Below are 17,488 nucleotides of genomic sequence, written 5' to 3' on the forward strand. Positions count from 1 at the left end.
ACCCTCCTCTGTAAGTCGAAAAACCCTTTCCTCTTGCACCTCTCAACAGAACCTTGCAGTATTGCAATGTCCCCAAGGACCTTGCTGTGTCCGTGTCCTTTTTGATGTTCTGTAGAGTGTCATCCACATGCTTTCCAAAAAGCATTTCTCCATCAAATGGTAAATCTAGGATCTTATTCTGCACCTCAGGGCGAAACCAGGTAGCCAAAGCCAGCCTTGACGTCTTAAAACGGCTGAACCTGCCAGAGCGCGAAAGGCAGTGGTGGCAATGTCCATAGCACAATCTATTACTTCTGAAGAAGACCTCTCTCCTTCCTCTAGTATCTTCTTCGCCTCCGCCTTGGAACTATCTGGCAGTTGATCCATAAAAGGAGATAAGTCGAACCACATCTGGCGATTATATTGTCCCAAAATTGCAAGTGCATTGGCCGCTCTAACAAGGAGACTGGACATAGTGGAAAACCTCCTTCCCACATTGCCTAGGTGCCTACCCTCCTTATCGGGTGTTGTGGTAAGGGGCGCCAATGGATTCTTGACTTTCTATGAGCCGCCTGGGAGATATTAGAATCCGACTTTGGCTGACCAATCAGGCAAACGGGACTAACGTAAGGAGCCTTATATTTTTTCTCTAACCGCGGATGAACCGGGATGACTGTAGCTGGAGATTACATCACCTTTATTCCTTCACTCCATACGTGCTCCACAATCGGTATTGAACGGATGGATTTCCTGAAAGAGCTCCTTGAAATCATACAGGAAGCATTCTGATTGTACAGTAGTAATGGGTACGCCAAACCTCTTGGAAACCCTCTCTATAAGGTTATGGAAACCTCCGATGTCTGCTGGAGGAGAATCAATAGGATCTGGCGATGGTGAGGCCGGATCTGGAATCACATAATCGTCCCACTCTCTATCTGGGTCCGGGACCGGATCCACATTTTGATCTTCATCTGATGAATCATCATCATCATCATGCATAGTCACAATAGCGGTGACTGTCCATTGGTTCTGGCTCCTGAGGTTGAGGCAACTGAGGAGCCACTGTAGCTGAAGAAGCAGTTGGGGTTGGAGGAGGAGGAGGTTGCTGTGACTGCTCCTGAGGTCTATCTCTTGGAACATAATGTTGCTGTTCCATATAGTAATCTTCAGAATCTGAGTCCTGATATTTCACTTGTAATTGGGACTGGCTGTAAGCAACCCCATAAGGACCTTCCTCCTCTTCAGAAAACTCTTCCTCCAAGAGCAAAGCCGGAGGTAATGGTGTCACTCTCCGAGGAGATGTCATTTCCGGAGTGATTTGGTGTCTTTTTATTGCAATCTGGACTTTTTGAATCGTCGACGAGGTCGTCGCCGAAGTAATCGTCGTCGGAGAATGGATCGTCGTCAACGATGGGCTGATCTTCAACGGTATCGTCGACGAGCTCGTCGTCAGTACCATTGTTCGCCATTGTCATTGTCGTCGCCGTCGACACCATCGTCGGCATCATCAACATCGTCGACGACATTGTGATAAGTAACTGTACCGTCGACGAAGTCGTCGCCGAAGTCGTGGTCGACGAAGCTCTCGACGACGGGCCCGTCGAAGGAGCTGGGATCGACGCTTGGTGAATTTTAGATGCCGTAGTCGATGTACCTGATATTGTCATCGTCGACGGACGTTTTTTCCTGTCAGATCTTCCTTCCTGAGGTACAGAAGCCAGTTTCTTTAACAATTTCTCCTTTTCAGGTGGAGGAGAGGAAACAGAAGGACCTTGGCTCATCTTCTGAGTTGGAAGTACCTCAGGAACTAGTCTCTCCCTCTCCTTTACACCTCGGTGAGGAGAGTTTTTGGGACTGGGCCTATCAGACCTATCAGAGGTCTTTTGAAAGGCCATAGCAGGAGGTTCAGATGAAGTTGAAGGGGAAGACCTACCCCTTTTCTTAGACCTCCTCAAAGATGTAGCTGCGGAGGAATCCTCACTGTCACCTGACAGAACTTCTTTCTGAGACTTCATCTTCTGCAACCAAGTCAGCAGACGTCCTTCCCTGTCTCTCAGAGGCTTGATAGAGAAGGTCTTGCAGATTTTACTATCAGTGTCCTTATGATCAGAGTACGGGCATTAGATGCAGTCTTTATGCTTGTCCTCAATGTAAAGCCTTTCTTTTCTTAGAGCAAGTAGCACAGGCTTTAAATAAAGATTCTTTTCCTTATCTGACATTGGTGAGAAAAAGATGAAAAAATCCAAAGTTGAAAAGAAATCTGAGCAGAAATCAGTGGAGACTCCCTTAGCACAACGTGCAGTAGAAAATCTGAGGTTCTGAGGCTCTCTCAGGAGGGTTTTAAGGGGTGAGGCTAATCTGATTTGTGTTTGATGTTTTTGGTCTCTTTTGCAAAAAGAAGGTGGATATGCTACAAAATGAAATGAGGCCTAGGCCTTTCTTTCTCTTTTGTACCTACTGCTATGTTATTTTTTATTTACAGAGGCTCCCATTCCGACGACTGGAATGATACAAGCTATGGGAATCTATGAAAGTTCCAATACTGGGGTAAACTGGTATCCCCAACAACAAAAGATTTGCAGCAACCACTGGCATCACTTTCGTGAATATCCAAGGAAGCTAGTACGGCTTAAGGGGAGCACAGCAAACTGAAAATGCCCTTGGCCAGCCCTGAACCACAGGTAACCTGTCCTGCAGGTCCAAGACTACAATCCAGTTGCCCAGATACAGGGCAGACATAACCTCAGCCAGCGGGAGCATTTAAACATTTCTATTTCTCCTTCAGCAGGAATCCATTGAGGAAGCGAAGGTCTGAAATAGGCCTAAGGACTCCATCTCTCTTTGGCATGATGAATGTTAATGGGCATTTGTAGAGCGCACTTTCACCGGGTGGCTTCATGGCGCTAGATAGACTGAGTAACTACCAAAAAAGAAAGTTTCATTATATGCTTGCACAAACAGCCAGGTCTTAAGTAGGCCTCTGAACTGCAAGATGTCAGTGCAGGACCGAATTTCCAGGGGGAATGAATTCCAGAGTTTAGGAGCAAGGACCGCGAGTCTGCGGCCTCCCTGTCTAACTCGTTTAAAAGTAGGGATGGTGAGTAATGAGAGATGGGCAGAACGGAGGTTTCGTATTGGAATATGTCTGAGAATCAGTCTGTTGATAAATGCAGGACCTTTGCCCTGCAAGACTTTAAATACAAGGCAGCCCGTTTTAAATGCACAGCGCTGCAGGATAGGAAGCCAGTGTAGATTCCTTAGCAAGGGCGTAACTGGTTGCCATCTTGGTTGTCCAGAGATCAGCCGTGGTGCCTGGTTCTGTACCAGCTGCAGCCGTTTGAAAAGATAGAGTGGCATTCCTAAGTATACCGAGTTAGCATAATCTAAATGTGGCATAACAGTGGCAATTATGATATGGATTATGGCATCATGGGTGAAGAACCCGTGTATCTTCCTAATCTTTCGCAACTGGAAAAAACATTTAGAAATCACATTGCCGACTTGTGATTTTAGTGTGAGCTCATTATTCAGGGAGACTCTCAAGGTTTTTGCCGAGGTAGAAGGGGAAGGTGAAGGACCCAGCGCTGGAGGCCAATAATATGGGCTCCAAAATTTATGTCTGTCCACAGTCAAAACAATCTCTGTTTTCCCTGGGTTTAATTTAAGATGGTTATTGTCCATGAAACAGCCAGAGTAACAACCTGTCTCTATTTAAGAGTCCAGAACCCTCTTGATAGTTCCTTTGGAAAACACAACTTGCAGCTCTTGCCGTAAAATGGATAGGTGCTCATCTGAGTATTAGCTTTCAAGTGAGTAGAAGATACAGCAGGTAAGAGAGAAACGAAAGAGCATAGCCATGCTGTAAGATCAGTAGGACCCATTTGTCAGTTGAGATGGATTACCACTCAGGGAGAAAATGTTAGATCCTCCCTCCTACAATGTAGTTGTGTGCTGCTATGGGCAAACAAAAGGGGATTGTAGGCTGCTGCCATGAGGCACTGGGTAGAGCGATGCCCGTGATAACCTGTTTTTTGCCTGCCGGATCATAGTCCCTAGAACCAAAAGGACTCGGATGACTGTGGGATTGTTGCTAGTTCCAGCATAGGTGAAAGACGAACCAGTGCAGGTCTTGGAGGCAGCGCAAAACCAAGACTGACTGTAGGGATTCAAAAGGCGCTGGGGACAGATCCGCTGGCAGTAACCGGACTAGAGGTATCTGCGGGTCCTTGAGGCCCACAGGCATACCAGAGGGACCCTGAAGAGTGCCAAAAATGCAAAGCATAGCCTCCTTAAAGGCCTACAACCGATGCAGCATTGCCAATTTGCCGGGAAGCTTGCGGAGCATTGGGATCAATGGAAGAATCAGCCCCTCAATCGGTGATCGGGAGCAAGCTCCAATTGAATCTTGAAGCTCTGGTGACTTCTTTTCAGATAGAGAGTAGTGGGACAGGATGGAGTCCCGCTTCGGCTTCTTATGTTTCATCTTCAACTTTGACTACAAAACTGACCTATTGCAGGATCGGCCTCTGGAGCAGGAGCAGATCGTCACCCTTGACTTGAAACTGACCCTTTGTAAGGTATGCAACCTCTTCCTGTGTTTGGCGATGTACAGCTTTGCTTCATGGTTCTGGATCACCTCTGCGTGCATTACGCTGCACCTAAAGAACAACTTTGAGGCATGCCTCGAGCCAAAACACCAAAGGCACACCTTGTGCGTGTCTGTAACCAACATCCGTTTTCCACAGGCATGGTATTTTTTGAACCTTGTGGTTTTATGTGGGGATGTCCGTCCCTTGTACACTGGATTTTGTGACTGGAAAGTCATTGAATACCAATGAAATCGAGATTAAAGCTTTGGATCAGAGTTCAAAGGCATGGTAAGAAAGCAACTGATGTTGGCACGCATGGGTGATGCTTTATCACATTTGGGGTTGCACTACAATACCTTGTGGTGCATGGGAGCACTGCTGTGAAAAGTTTCCAGATCCAATCTGGAACCTGGGGAATATTCTAAGGGGAGTGCAGTTAGGAACAGCCATCAGAAGGAGCCCAAGTCTGGGACAGGGATTTGGATCTAATTTTCTAAGAAATTGGGAATTTCAAGCCCACCCTTCTTGGTAGACACCAACCTTTGCCACAACTGGAAGTGTTTGATCTCCCTTGCCCAAGATGATGAGGGGTACTTGTCACCCTCCTCACCCAAGAGTGGTTACAGTTTTTTGTACAGGCCCTTCCCAATGTCAGTGGACATTTGCATCGCCTCTGCCTTAACTGAGAGCATGGGTTCTTTTGTATTTAAGGGAGGAGGTATTTTGTGGCCCCTTCTAAACTGACTGAGGGTGGTAGAAGTATTTCATACCCCTTGCCTTGCTGAAGGGTAGGGAGGTCACTGACAGATTCCTTACCTAGAAGTAGCTTCCCTCCCGCTGGATTGCTGCCAGCCTGAATATGTGGACATCCAGGTGCCAAAGACACACAATTGATGGAAGGAATGCAGAACAAATCAAAGCATTCACCCCAGTCAAGAGATCTGGGTTAAATCCATCATTCTTTTGCTCAACATGCTCCCCAGTTTAGACCTGGTCATATGCAATTCAGTCTTGACCCTGTGCGTCGGGGGAGCAGTTCAGTCCGAACTGCCAAGCCAGGTCCTCCCTGGACCGGAAACAAGCATCCTAGGACCAGTTTCGGGGCTTCGCCCCTCTTCAGCCAGGATAGCTTGATTCTAGTGGCACAGTGAGCCCATGACCAACGTCTGGGCATACCTGGCGCACTTAGGGCGGGAAAGAAAAAGACACACAATAGATGGACGAAATGCAGAACAAATCAAAACATTCACCCCAGTCAAGAGATCTGGGTTAAATCAATCATTCTTTTGCTCACCATGCCACCCCAGTTTAGATCTGGCCATATGCAGATCAGTCTTGACTCTGTGTCTCATGGGGAAAGTTCAGCCCGAACTGCCAAGCCAGGTCCTCCCTGGACTGGAAATAAGCATCCTAGGACCGGTTTCTGAGTTTCACCTCTCTTCAGTCAGGATAGCTTGAGTCCAGTGGCACAGTGAGCCCAGGACCCACGTCTGGGCATACCTGGCACACTTAGGGCGAGAAAGCAAAAGACACACAATTGATGGACAGAATGCAGAACAAATCAAAACATTCACCCCCAGTCAAGAGATCTTGGTTAAATGCATCTTTCTTTTGCTCACCATTGCCACCCCAGTTTAGACCTGGCCATATGCAAATCAGTCTTGACCTCATGTGAACAGTCCAGCTCGAACTGTCAAGTCAGGTCCTCCCTGGACCGGAAACAAGCATACTAGGACCAGTTTCAGAGTTTCACCCCTCTTCAGCCAGGATAGCTTTATTCCAGTGAAACAGTGAGCCCAGGACCCACGTCTGGGTATACCAGGCGCACTTAGGACGAGAAAGCAAAAGACACATAATTGATGGACGGAATGCAGAACAAATCAAAACATTCACCCCCAGTCAAGAGATCTGTGTTAAATCCATCATTCTTTTCCTCACCATGCCACCCCAGTTTAGACCTGGCCATATGAAAATCAGTCTTTACCCTGTGCCTCATGGGAACAGTCCAGCCCGAACTGCCAAGCCAGGTCCTCCCTGGACCGAAAACAAGCATCCTAGGACCGGTTTCGCGTTTTCACCCCTCTTCAGCCAGGATAGCTTGATTCCAGTGGCACAGTGAGCCCAGGACCCAGGTTTGGGCATACCTGGCGCACTTAGGGCGAGAAAGCAAAAGCATGCTTTTTCCATTGTTGCACATATCCTACTCTAAATTATGCACCTCAATTTGTGGGCAGTAAGGTGTGCCAATTTGGGTGATTTATTTAATATTTAAAATCAGTTTTATCCACCTATCCGAAGGGCTGTTATTACAGGTCTGTGCAGCAGGTTCAAGCTGCTGCTGTCTGGCTACACAAGGTAGGCCTGGAGCCATGCTTCAATGCCACTGTAGTGGATAGCACAGTAGGTGCTGCAGTCCACAGGTGGCATTTAAGTTTCCATGCCAGGGGAGTATTACCGCACCACATAATATGGTCTCATAGAAAAGTTAATTGCGCCCATCAGGATTAAACCTATTTTGACTTGTATAAAGGGGGACGCACAGGCACTTTATGTCTGTCTTGCAGGGCTAAAGAACAAAGTTTTCACTTGCCATCAAAACAGAGAGGGCACAAATATGGGGGAATATCAAGATGGTTATTTCCTACTGGCCAGTATACAATGACGGAGGAAGAGACATGTCTGGCCAATTGTTAATATCCTTTAACACACCTTTTGCCTCAGCATCTTACATTACTATTGGTAGGACTGTCAAGTGGGTCATGGTTGAGGCTGGTATAGGTGTGGGAGTCTTTTCTTCCATTACATTTGTCACTGAGGGCAAATATAGATCGTATGTCTTTAAAAGGATATACTTTATTTGTAGGTAATGATCAGATGCAGGAGTAGGAAAAGAGTTTGACAAACTTTTTCTGTGGTTCAGGATGAAATATATGGATTTTCAGCATTCAAATTAGCAAACACAGAAGCAGAAACGTGGCCACCTCTTCAGGATAGGAGCTGCATGTTCATGTGTCATGTCATGTCGGTGTAAGAGTAAGCCTAGTGGTACTTGTCATTTTTGGTTTCTTTCGTTACTTAGAGATGCTGTTGGGTGGGTTAGTAAAGAAGAGAGGATGAATAATCCTTACCTCTGTGTCCTCAACAAAACTGAAAATTCTTACTTGAAAAGGCAAAACATTTTTTACTGTCTCATATTATTATTAATATTATTATTTTAAATTTATAAGGCGCACAGCTACCCAAGGGTTTCCCGGCACCAACTCCACAAAAAAAGTATTTCAGAATGTTGTACAATAGATTAGAAATTTAACATGGCATTGTCCCGACACAATTGTGTCACAGCAAATAAAGGTAATAAAACAATTAATGGGTGTACTGTACATAACTAAAGAGCATGAAGGATAAAGTGCAGCATAGCTTTCAATGGTCATGACTGGCAGCAATTGCAAATGAGAAGTAGCAAGGTATAAGAAGGGCAATCAGAACTAAAACAAAATGTAGTTTAAGACTAACATCATGAAAACACAGTCATAATTTGGTGAGCGTGCAGCAGGGTCCCAAGATACTTAACCCCTTCACTGCTAATGACGGAACGGTTCCGTCATGAACGTCGGTTGGCCTGTGCTCATGACGGAACCGTTCCGTCATGAGCCCGTCATGAGCCCGTTGGCTCATTAGAACGTTCAGCACAGCGCAGGAATCTGCGCCGCGCTGAAGGTGTTTAACATTCACTGCAGATGTTGGAGGCGAGTCTACAGCTTATACTTTGTTTCTAACAAAAGTGGAAAAAACCAGCAAATCTGCCTGCCGGAGTCAAAACGAAAAAAGTAGCACAAATTGACAGCGGCATTACAGAAAAACACAATAAAAATGATAAAGGCAATGAGCGTTTGGCAGGGTTGGAACGAAAGATGGATAAGAAAGGAATCATAACATGAAGGTGAAAAAGGCAGTAAGGGAAAGTCAATGGAAATACCGTCTGGAAGATCATGACATGATTTAGCTCTGTACAGATGCACTGAAAAATAACACTGAGAAAATATTTTATACAGAGAGAGGACAATATCCAGAGGACTAGCCTAATTATGAGTCAAAGAAAAGAAAGAAAAAGCTACCCTACAATGGTATGCAGGAATTGTGAGATTAAGTTTCACAGAAACGTATTCTTTAAGAGTGATTTGAAATTTTGAAAAGCTGAGGCATTCCTGATATAAAGAGGTTTGGGGAACACTTGTGGAGAATGATCTGCAAAGCACTCTTCTTAAAAAGGGAAATGGAGGGAGATCTGCTGCTTTTGCAGAATAGGATGCAAGTTGTTTTTTAATATTCTTAGCTTAGAGAGCTACCCAGAGTTTGAAGGCTTAAGGTTTTGTACATCAGACGTGCAGTTTCTATGGAGACTATTTAGACAGACAGAGGTGATTTGGTCACAATTTCACATGGGCATGAAACGTGGCAGCAGCGAAAACAGTTCATAGAGCGGTGACTCTGTTTTAAGGAAGGCGGTGAGAAGAGCTTAGAAATAGCAAGTCAAGAGATAACTATGGCCACAACCACAATTCAGAGGGGATGGAATGTGTTTTAAAATCTGGACTTTAGGAAAATTAAATCTGGTTTTGCCTGGATGTGTCCTTTGAGGTCTAGGTTTCCATCAAGAAGGAAGCCAGGAATAAGGCAGCAGTATCCAAGACAAGAGTGATAGCAGCTGTTCCAAAGGTGCCAAACTGGTTCCAAACTAAAATAGTTTGTTCAGCGGGTAAATTTCAGGATAAGGAGAGAAGAAATCTAGTGTTTAATGTTTGCCATTCTAAGTGGTTTTTTTTCATCCTTTTTTTAATGCAATGCAGGGAATATTTAATAATGAGATGGATTACGCCCCAGACGTTGCCTTCCTGACCGAGACTTGGTGGAACGACTCCTAAGCGCCAGACATAGCCATAGCCATACTGGACGGCTACAAGAGCACCCGCAGGAATAGAGCCACCGGAATCGGAGGAGGTTTAGCCATCGTTCACAAGTCCACCCTCAAGGTCTCCACCCACGCAGACGACACCCTCAACTCCACCGAACACCCGCACTTCCGGATCCACACCGACCCCAACACCACCCTTAGAGGAACACTCATCTACAGACACCCCGGGCACAGTTCAGCGACTCCATCGCCGACCTCGTCAGCACCCACCCACGCGCCTCCACGGACTACATCCTCCTCGGGGACCTGAACTTCCACCTCGAGAACAACAACGCCTACAACACCGACAACCTCGGCCTCAGACAACTCGTCACCGCACCCTCCCACGTCGCCGGCCACACGCTCGACACCGTCTTCTCCACAAGCGCCCACGTCGCCTTCAACCACACCTCCGAACTCCACTGGACCGACCACCGCCGCATCCATTCCACCTTCAAGAAACCCACCACCGCACCTAACAGCTGCCCCACCGCTGCGGGAGCAAAGTCACCGAAGACCAACTGACCACCGCCCTCGCCCAGAACTCACCCACCAACCCAGACAACACCGCCCGCAACCTCAGACAGTGGATCAACGACTGCGCCAACACCCTCACACCGCTCAAGAAACTCTCCAACAGTCACATCAGCAAGAAAGCCACCTGGTTCACCGAAGAGCTCAAGACCTCTAAATATACATGTCGAAAACTGGAGATGAAATAGCTCCACGAACGTACCCAGGACAGTCACGCAGCCCACAAGGACGCCATCCACAGACATCACCCACCTCATCAGATCAGACAAGAGAGCTTCCTTCAAAGCCCGCCTGGACAACAATGCACATGACAGCAAGAGTTTGTCAGCATAGTGAAGGAACTCTCCAACCCCAGCGACAACACCAACGACATCACGCTCTCACAAGATCTGTGCGACTCCCTGGCCACCTTCTTCCACCGCAAGATCGCTGACATCAACGACAGCTTCAACACCGCAGCCGCCCCGACTACGTCAGACTCCACCCCCCCTGCGCACACCATCTGACCCAACCGCCTGACCAATGTCAACGGCGACGAGACACATAAGGTTATGAACTCCATCCACCCAGGATCAACTTCAGACCCCTGCCCACACCACGTTTTCAACAAAGCAGACGCAGCCATCGCACCCCAATTACGGAAGGTCATCAAGATATACTTCGAGACAGCGACATTCCCAGAAAGCTGGAAGCATGCTGAAATCTGCACCCTCCTCAAGAAACCCAAGGCGGACCCCAAGGACCTCAAGAACTTCCGGCCCTGCTCCCTGCTCCCTTTCCCGGCGAAAGTCATCGAGAAAATCGTCAACATGCAACTGGCCCGCCACGTCGAGGACAAAAACATCTTAGACCAGTCCGGATTCAGACGAAACCACAGCACCGAGAAAGCCCTCATCGCTGCCACGGACGACATGAGGTGCCAACTAGACAACGGCGAAGCATCAGCCCTCATCCTCCTGGACCTGTCAGCCGCCTTCGGCGCGGTCCACCACCGCACACTAAAGACAGGCCTCCAAGAAGCCGGAACCCAGAGCGTCGGCCTACCTCCGTTCCGGTCCGAATCCACCAATATCATTTGTGGTGTACCCCAGGGCTCATCCCTCAAACCGACACTGTTCACTGTCTACATGGCTCCCGTCGCACAAGTGGCCCGCCAGCACGACCTAAACATCATCTCCTACGCCGACGACACCCAGCTCATCCTCTCCCTCACCAAGGACCCGCTCACCGCCAAAACCAAAATCCACGAGGGAATGAAGGTCGTCGCCGATTGGATGAGGAGCAGCCGTCTGAAACTTAACTCGAACAAGACGGAGGTCCTCATCCTCGGCCCCACCCCCTCTGCCTGGGACGACTACTGGTGGCCAACCGCACTGGGAACAGCATCGACACCCACCAACCATGCACGCAACCTAGGATTCATCCTCGACTCCTCCCTCTCCATGTCGAAGCAGGTCAACGCCATATCCTCCTCTTGCTACAACACCCTCCACTTGCTCCAAAGGACCTACAAGTGGATCCCGACCGAAACAAGAAGAACGGTGACACAGGCCCTCGTCAGCAGCAGGCAGGACTACGGCAACGCACTCTATGCAGGAATCCCGGCCAAACACCTGCGACGCCTACAACGCATCCAAAACACCTCCGCCTGACTGATCCTCAACGAAACCCCTGTCGCAGCCACATCACCCCCACCTCAGAGACCTACACTGGCTCCCCATCAACAAGAGGATCACCTTCAAGCTCCGCACCCACGCACACAAAGCCCTCCACAACACCGGTCCAGCCTACCTGAACAGCAGACTCAGCTTCCACACCCCCACCCGCCAGCTCAGCTCCACCAGCCTTGCACTCGCCACCATCCCCCGCATATAACGAATGACCTCCGGCAGGAGATCATTCTCCTTCCTCGCCGCCAAGACCTGGAACACCCTCCCCACCCACCTGCGGCAGACCCAAGACCTGCTCACCTTCAGAAGACTCCTCAAGACCTGGCTCTTCGAGCAGTAGTGGCACCCCTTCACCTCATCGCCTTGAGACCCTCAAGGGTAAGTAGTGCGCTTTACAAATTTTTTGATTGATTGATTCCGGTGACTCCAATTTGCTATAGGTGCCATATTGGTGCCATAGTTGTACTGATGAAACAAAATGTAATAATCTTTAAGGAGTTCAACTGCTGGTTCAGCACACAGATTGTAAAGGATGGGTGCTAAAACTAAATACTGAGGGACACTGCAAGAAGTTGGGAGAGATTAAATATGGAATTACTCATTTACACTAATTAAAAGTGTTATAAAAGATAAGAATGAACCCATTTCAAGATGGTTCACTCAATGCTAATATTGAATTTCTGAGCGCCCAGGAGAAAATGATTGTCAATGTTGTAGAATGTGACAGTTAAAAGCAAGAATATTTGAAGACTGGTGTATCTTTCATCAAAAATGCGTAATTCATCAACATTAGCGTCACAGATTTTTACTGTGGCCTCCCTGAAACAAGAATGAAACACAAGCTGTATATAATTTTTCTGAACACATTTCTTATTATCTCTAGTAAGAAAGGATGACCCATGGATGGGGCATACATTCTCAACATTAGTATAAACCCGTTGGGCTTTTAAAAAAAAAAAAAAAATGAAGAAGAAGGGCTTTGTGTGGGCAACTTAAACATACTTTAGTTCAATACCACTCTGAAGAAGGAAATTATGGAGAGACAACGGGTGAGGGAGAATGACCAGGTAATTGGTAATGCCTGGAGAGATATATGAAACTCTTTATCAGAGTATGATAAAGGGTTTCATATGTGAGAGAGAAGAGTGAATAATTACAAGCGATCAGCTTGGTGGTAGGTTGAGGAAAGAGGATTAGGGGTGTTTTTGCACAAATATAGGAGACTATATATTAGACATAATTTCTTTCTAAATGTATTAATTTTATCAGGCATGACAAAAGGCTAATGCATTGCTTCTGGATTTATTAAATCTGAGAGGGAAGGAGTTAAATAGTTTGAGGTTGATTGTTGCAAATTATTTCTTTGGTCAGTTCTTAGCGAGGTTTAGGAGAGGAATACAAGAACACTAGGCTTATTGAAAGAATGAAGGACATGACACTTTTCCTTTGAACTGGATGAGAGTGCAGATTTACTGACTCCCAACGATCTTTAGGTTGTTCCAACAAAACCGCTTTTGAGGCAGATACCAGATGAGAACCTATTTGAGGTTACGGTGTTGTTCAACGTTCTCAAGAATGGAGGCTTGAGATTGTTGCAAACATAATATTTGTGATATCAGAGGCATTTGTTTTAACAAATGAAGATGTAAATGAGCTCGAGACGTCTCTACAAACATAAACTCACAACGGCACATATGTTTCTTTTGAGCTGGTCCCAAATTAAATGAACTATAAAATTAACCAAGTTTCTCTTTGGACTAGTGCATACTATGTATTGTTGGGTCTGGGTCACTTGTCACAATAAACACCGTCTACTCATTTAGATCTGGCATTTTTTCCACATAAAATCTCCTAAACTCAGCAAAGCTACATGAAAAAAACATAAATAGTTGGGTATGAGCATGCTCCCACTTTATCTTATCACAGAGACATGAAATAATTATGTGCTATACTAATAGGATGGGAAATACCTTGGTTTAGGAGCCATCAAAACATGAATTCAAAATGTCAAGTCCTAAATGCTCAAGCTGGGCAGCAGATCAACAGTTCACTGTAAAACAGCTGTAACTCCCCTGCTTAGATGTAAGTTTAGCTAGACAGGAGTCTAAATTAATTATCCATGAAGGACATTTTTCAGAACTCAACTCACTTCTCAGATCCATCCTTCAGCCGAACCTTTGCATACAGAACATCCACCATTGCAGGGTCGTCGTTCATGTACTCTATTCCAGCTACCTCCAACTTGAGAGAATTAGCACCAACATATTTACTGAAAAGAAAATGGTGAAATGCAAACATTTAACATAATTACACTTGTGGAGCCTTATGGCTTACTGTTAACTACATCATTAAGAAAGAATTTTGAATTAAACAATAACGCGCACAGAGGGTATATACCTTTATGTGTATATCACAGAAAAAGACGGGTACCTCACGATTTCTCTTACTTGTAAAACAGTAAAGTATGTTAAAAACACAGAATGTTCCTGGAAACTACAACACCTAAAGTGATGTAACTGTTATCAATCAAAAGCAACAACAAAAATCGGCAGTAGCCCCATCATGCCCTGCTCCTGACCTCACACATGACATTACTGGTTACCTCTCAAACAATATAATCACAAAAACTGGAAGCAAGAAGATTTATAGAAAGCTTTTTTCCTCTATCGAAATAGGCAGTCCCCACAAAAAACCTTAGTTCTGTGTTTTTTCCATCTGATTTTTGATGGTTCCTTTCAATTTTGCAAAACACTTCAGTGGCCTAGGGCCATTACAGCAACAACAACAAAGTGCTGGATGGAATGCTTGAAATAATCTCAGCCATTGGAAATCGATCGGGCTGCATCCCGATCCATCGTTTGTTGCCCACCATGCCACCACAGTTCGGATCCAGCCATATGCAAATCAGTCTTGACCCTGCTCCAATAGAACAGTCCAGCCCGAACCACAAGGCCGGGCCAGGCGTCAACTGCAACAACAACAACAAGGTGATGGATGGAATGCTTGAATTTTGTATACTTTAGTGTGTCGTCCCAATTGGGACAAGTATGCCCAGACATGGTTCTGTGCATACTGTCACTGTAATCAAGCTGCACCTGCTTTATGAGCCTTATCTAAGGCAAAACTCTTCCCGGGTTGCTTGTGTTCGGGTTCAGGGCAGTTCGGGCTGGACTTTTCCCACTGGAGCAGGGTCCAGACTGATTTACATAAGGCTGTGTCCAAACTGAGGTGGCATGGTGGTACAAAAAATACAATGCAGTGAGATGCGGCCTGAGTGATTACCAGTGGCTGAGAATAATTCAAGTGCAACCCAATTATGGGGTTCGGCCCACCACAACACAGCTGGGTTTCACCCAAATTAAAGTACACTGCCTCAAAGCACACCGTTTTATATGTACTAATTCTCACATTTTGCATTACGGTCTCTCTTCATGGTTGAACTTCAGAACGAGTGCATCTCTGCATATTCATGACTAAAAAAGGCATGCTCACACAGTTGCCATGGTACTTTCCCATTGAACACTTTTTTATCCCTTGATTGCTGCAACGTCTCCACGCTAAACAAATCCTCTTTACCTGAGGTGGACCAGCACTCTTCGGTCCAGAAATGACTTCTTGATAGTACCCATCTTTCAATACTTTTGTAATGTTTTATCAAACCTTCTCAAAGAAGGCTGCCATAGATGCCCGCTCATCCATGGCTGCCATATTTGAATGCAGTGGCAACCATGATATTCTCTTGTTTAAAACAAAAATGGGGATGTCTGTCATACTAAGCAGTCAGCACACAATGATCCCTGTGTACAAGACCTGGAACTATTTGTGAAACACATTCATTTAACAATAGGGATATGTAATCCCTCAGCAAAATATAAAATTTTTTTCACTTTATCACATTCTTTAAGTTGGCAGATGGGCTCGAAAGTTTGGTATTAAAAACATTAAGTCCGGGAGGGAGGAGCTACGCCGTGATCCAAGATGGCCGCATAAGCTCCCGGCTCCGCCGACCTCCGCCGGCAGCCCGACTATCCTGTCGACTATCCTCTACCCACGTGCCTGGTTGTACGAAGGTTGCCTGATGCCAATGGTGCTTTCCCGGATTTTCTATCTTCTTTAGCGACAAAGTTATGTCGTGTTCCATTTTTGGCCTACTCCCGGGCTGCCGCCGGGTCCTCGATTTCTGAAACACCCGAGAGGGACCTCATCAACATCGGCTGTGGGACCGCGATTGTGGCCAGTCTTCCAGGTCTGGAAAAAAAAATTTCTGCTCTTGACTCCTGTCCTTGTTGACGTATGGTGCCGGAGAAGAGACACTGCTGGGATCCTCTTGCACCGCGGCTGTGGGTTGTGTGCCTGCCCCCGTTTCACGGTCCCGGGGCTGACGGGCTGCACCCACGGCCGGTGTCTGTCCTGAGTGAGCCAGTTCGAGACGCCCTTGCTGTTGCGATTGCCAAGTGTGTGCCCGGGGCCCGGTGCTGTCTGCTGGAGTTTGTGTTCCCCTCCGTCCTCTGAGCCCCGGGATGGAGGGGATGGATGGCGCACATTCATTGAGATCCGTAATGGCGGCGATTGGGGGGCTCCGCTCGCAATTCACCGGCGCTAGTGTCTCCCTGGCAGCGAAACTGGACGATGTCTGCTCACGGCCGGCCACGGTTGCTGCAGTGCCTGCACAGGAATCTGCGATCTGGACGAGCGATTTGACCCTCCATCTGCGGGGGCCCGAGCGGCAGCCCAATTTTGTTCCTTTGAGAGTCGGCCCCACCTTTTCTTCACCTACTGTAGCACATGGTCTTCCCTCTACATCTCCTCTTCGATGGTGTGTCGTCGTTGTAAATCCTGTTCCCCATTACCGAGTCTCATGGTCCCGTTGGAGAAGATCGCCATTTTCCTTTGTCCCGGCCAGTCTGCGCGACGGATGCCGCCATCTTGAAATCGACCCGTGCTCTGCCTTCACTGTCCACCATGGACGCATTGATTGCTTCTGGTCTGATGTGGCTTGGTCGAGATGTGCTCCGGAACGGATTCGCACTGGTCAGGGCTGACTTGACTTTGGAATTTTCTTGCTCCTTGCCACTGCTTTGAACTTTGAGACACTTCCTTGGTTTGCAACGGTTATGACTTTGGCGATATAACTCCTCGTGATGCTTGCAGGGCTGACTTCTAATTCCTTGGGGTTGCTACGTTTCTTCTTGCCGGGATTGCACCGAATACCTCACCGGGCAGGGGGTTGGGGGGGGGTTTCTGGTGACTGTCCTCCCCGTGCTAATGCTGACTGTTTTTGCTTATTGATGATGATTGTGCTATGGGGGAGATACCGCCGGCGGGAGGTATCAGGTGTCCGGGGGCTTGTTTGATTTCTCCTCCTCCACTTCTTTTTATACTTTCCCTTCTGTGGGGCAGTTCCGGGGCGACAGGCACGCTGTTAGTGGGTTAGGCCGTAGCCATTACAGGGGTGCAGGGTGGCGGGTGTGTGGGGGGGGGTTTGTTATTTTAGTTTGTTTTGTTCTATGGTCTCTATCGCTCTTTTCTGGCTTTGGGAGGGTTCTTTCCCCTTTCGTAGGGTTGGCTGTCTCTTGGTCTCGCACCTTTCTTTTTTCTTTTTTCGGCTTCTCGACAAGCCTCTCGTTTTTTTGTTCTCGGGGGGTAGGCTCTCTGGGGTGATTTTTAGAAATGTGGATCTTTGTAATGTGGTTTCCCGTCCAGTATTATCGCCGTGGCTGCTTTGATTGTATAGTCGCTTTGGTTATGGCCTATCTCCGACTGTG

The 17,488-nt window shown here is 47.0% G+C and overlaps 1 protein-coding gene across 2 annotated transcripts in view; it reads right to left on the reverse strand.

Annotated features, from left to right (window-relative positions):
* ASCC1 (activating signal cointegrator 1 complex subunit 1) overlaps positions 1-17,488 on the reverse strand; it is an 831,979-nt gene that overhangs the window by 460,379 nt on the left and 354,112 nt on the right. For both annotated transcript variants that reach the window (XM_086922272.1, XM_086922273.1), the window contains exon 7: positions 13,873-13,992. In XM_086922272.1, the coding sequence (XP_086778398.1) occupies positions 13,873-13,992 (120 nt within the window). The remainder of the gene's footprint in view (positions 1-13,872; positions 13,993-17,488) is intronic.

Source organism: Lissotriton vulgaris, chromosome 5 (assembly GCF_964263255.1).
Source record: "Lissotriton vulgaris chromosome 5, aLisVul1.2, whole genome shotgun sequence".
NCBI classification, from domain to species: domain Eukaryota; kingdom Metazoa; phylum Chordata; class Amphibia; order Caudata; family Salamandridae; genus Lissotriton; species Lissotriton vulgaris.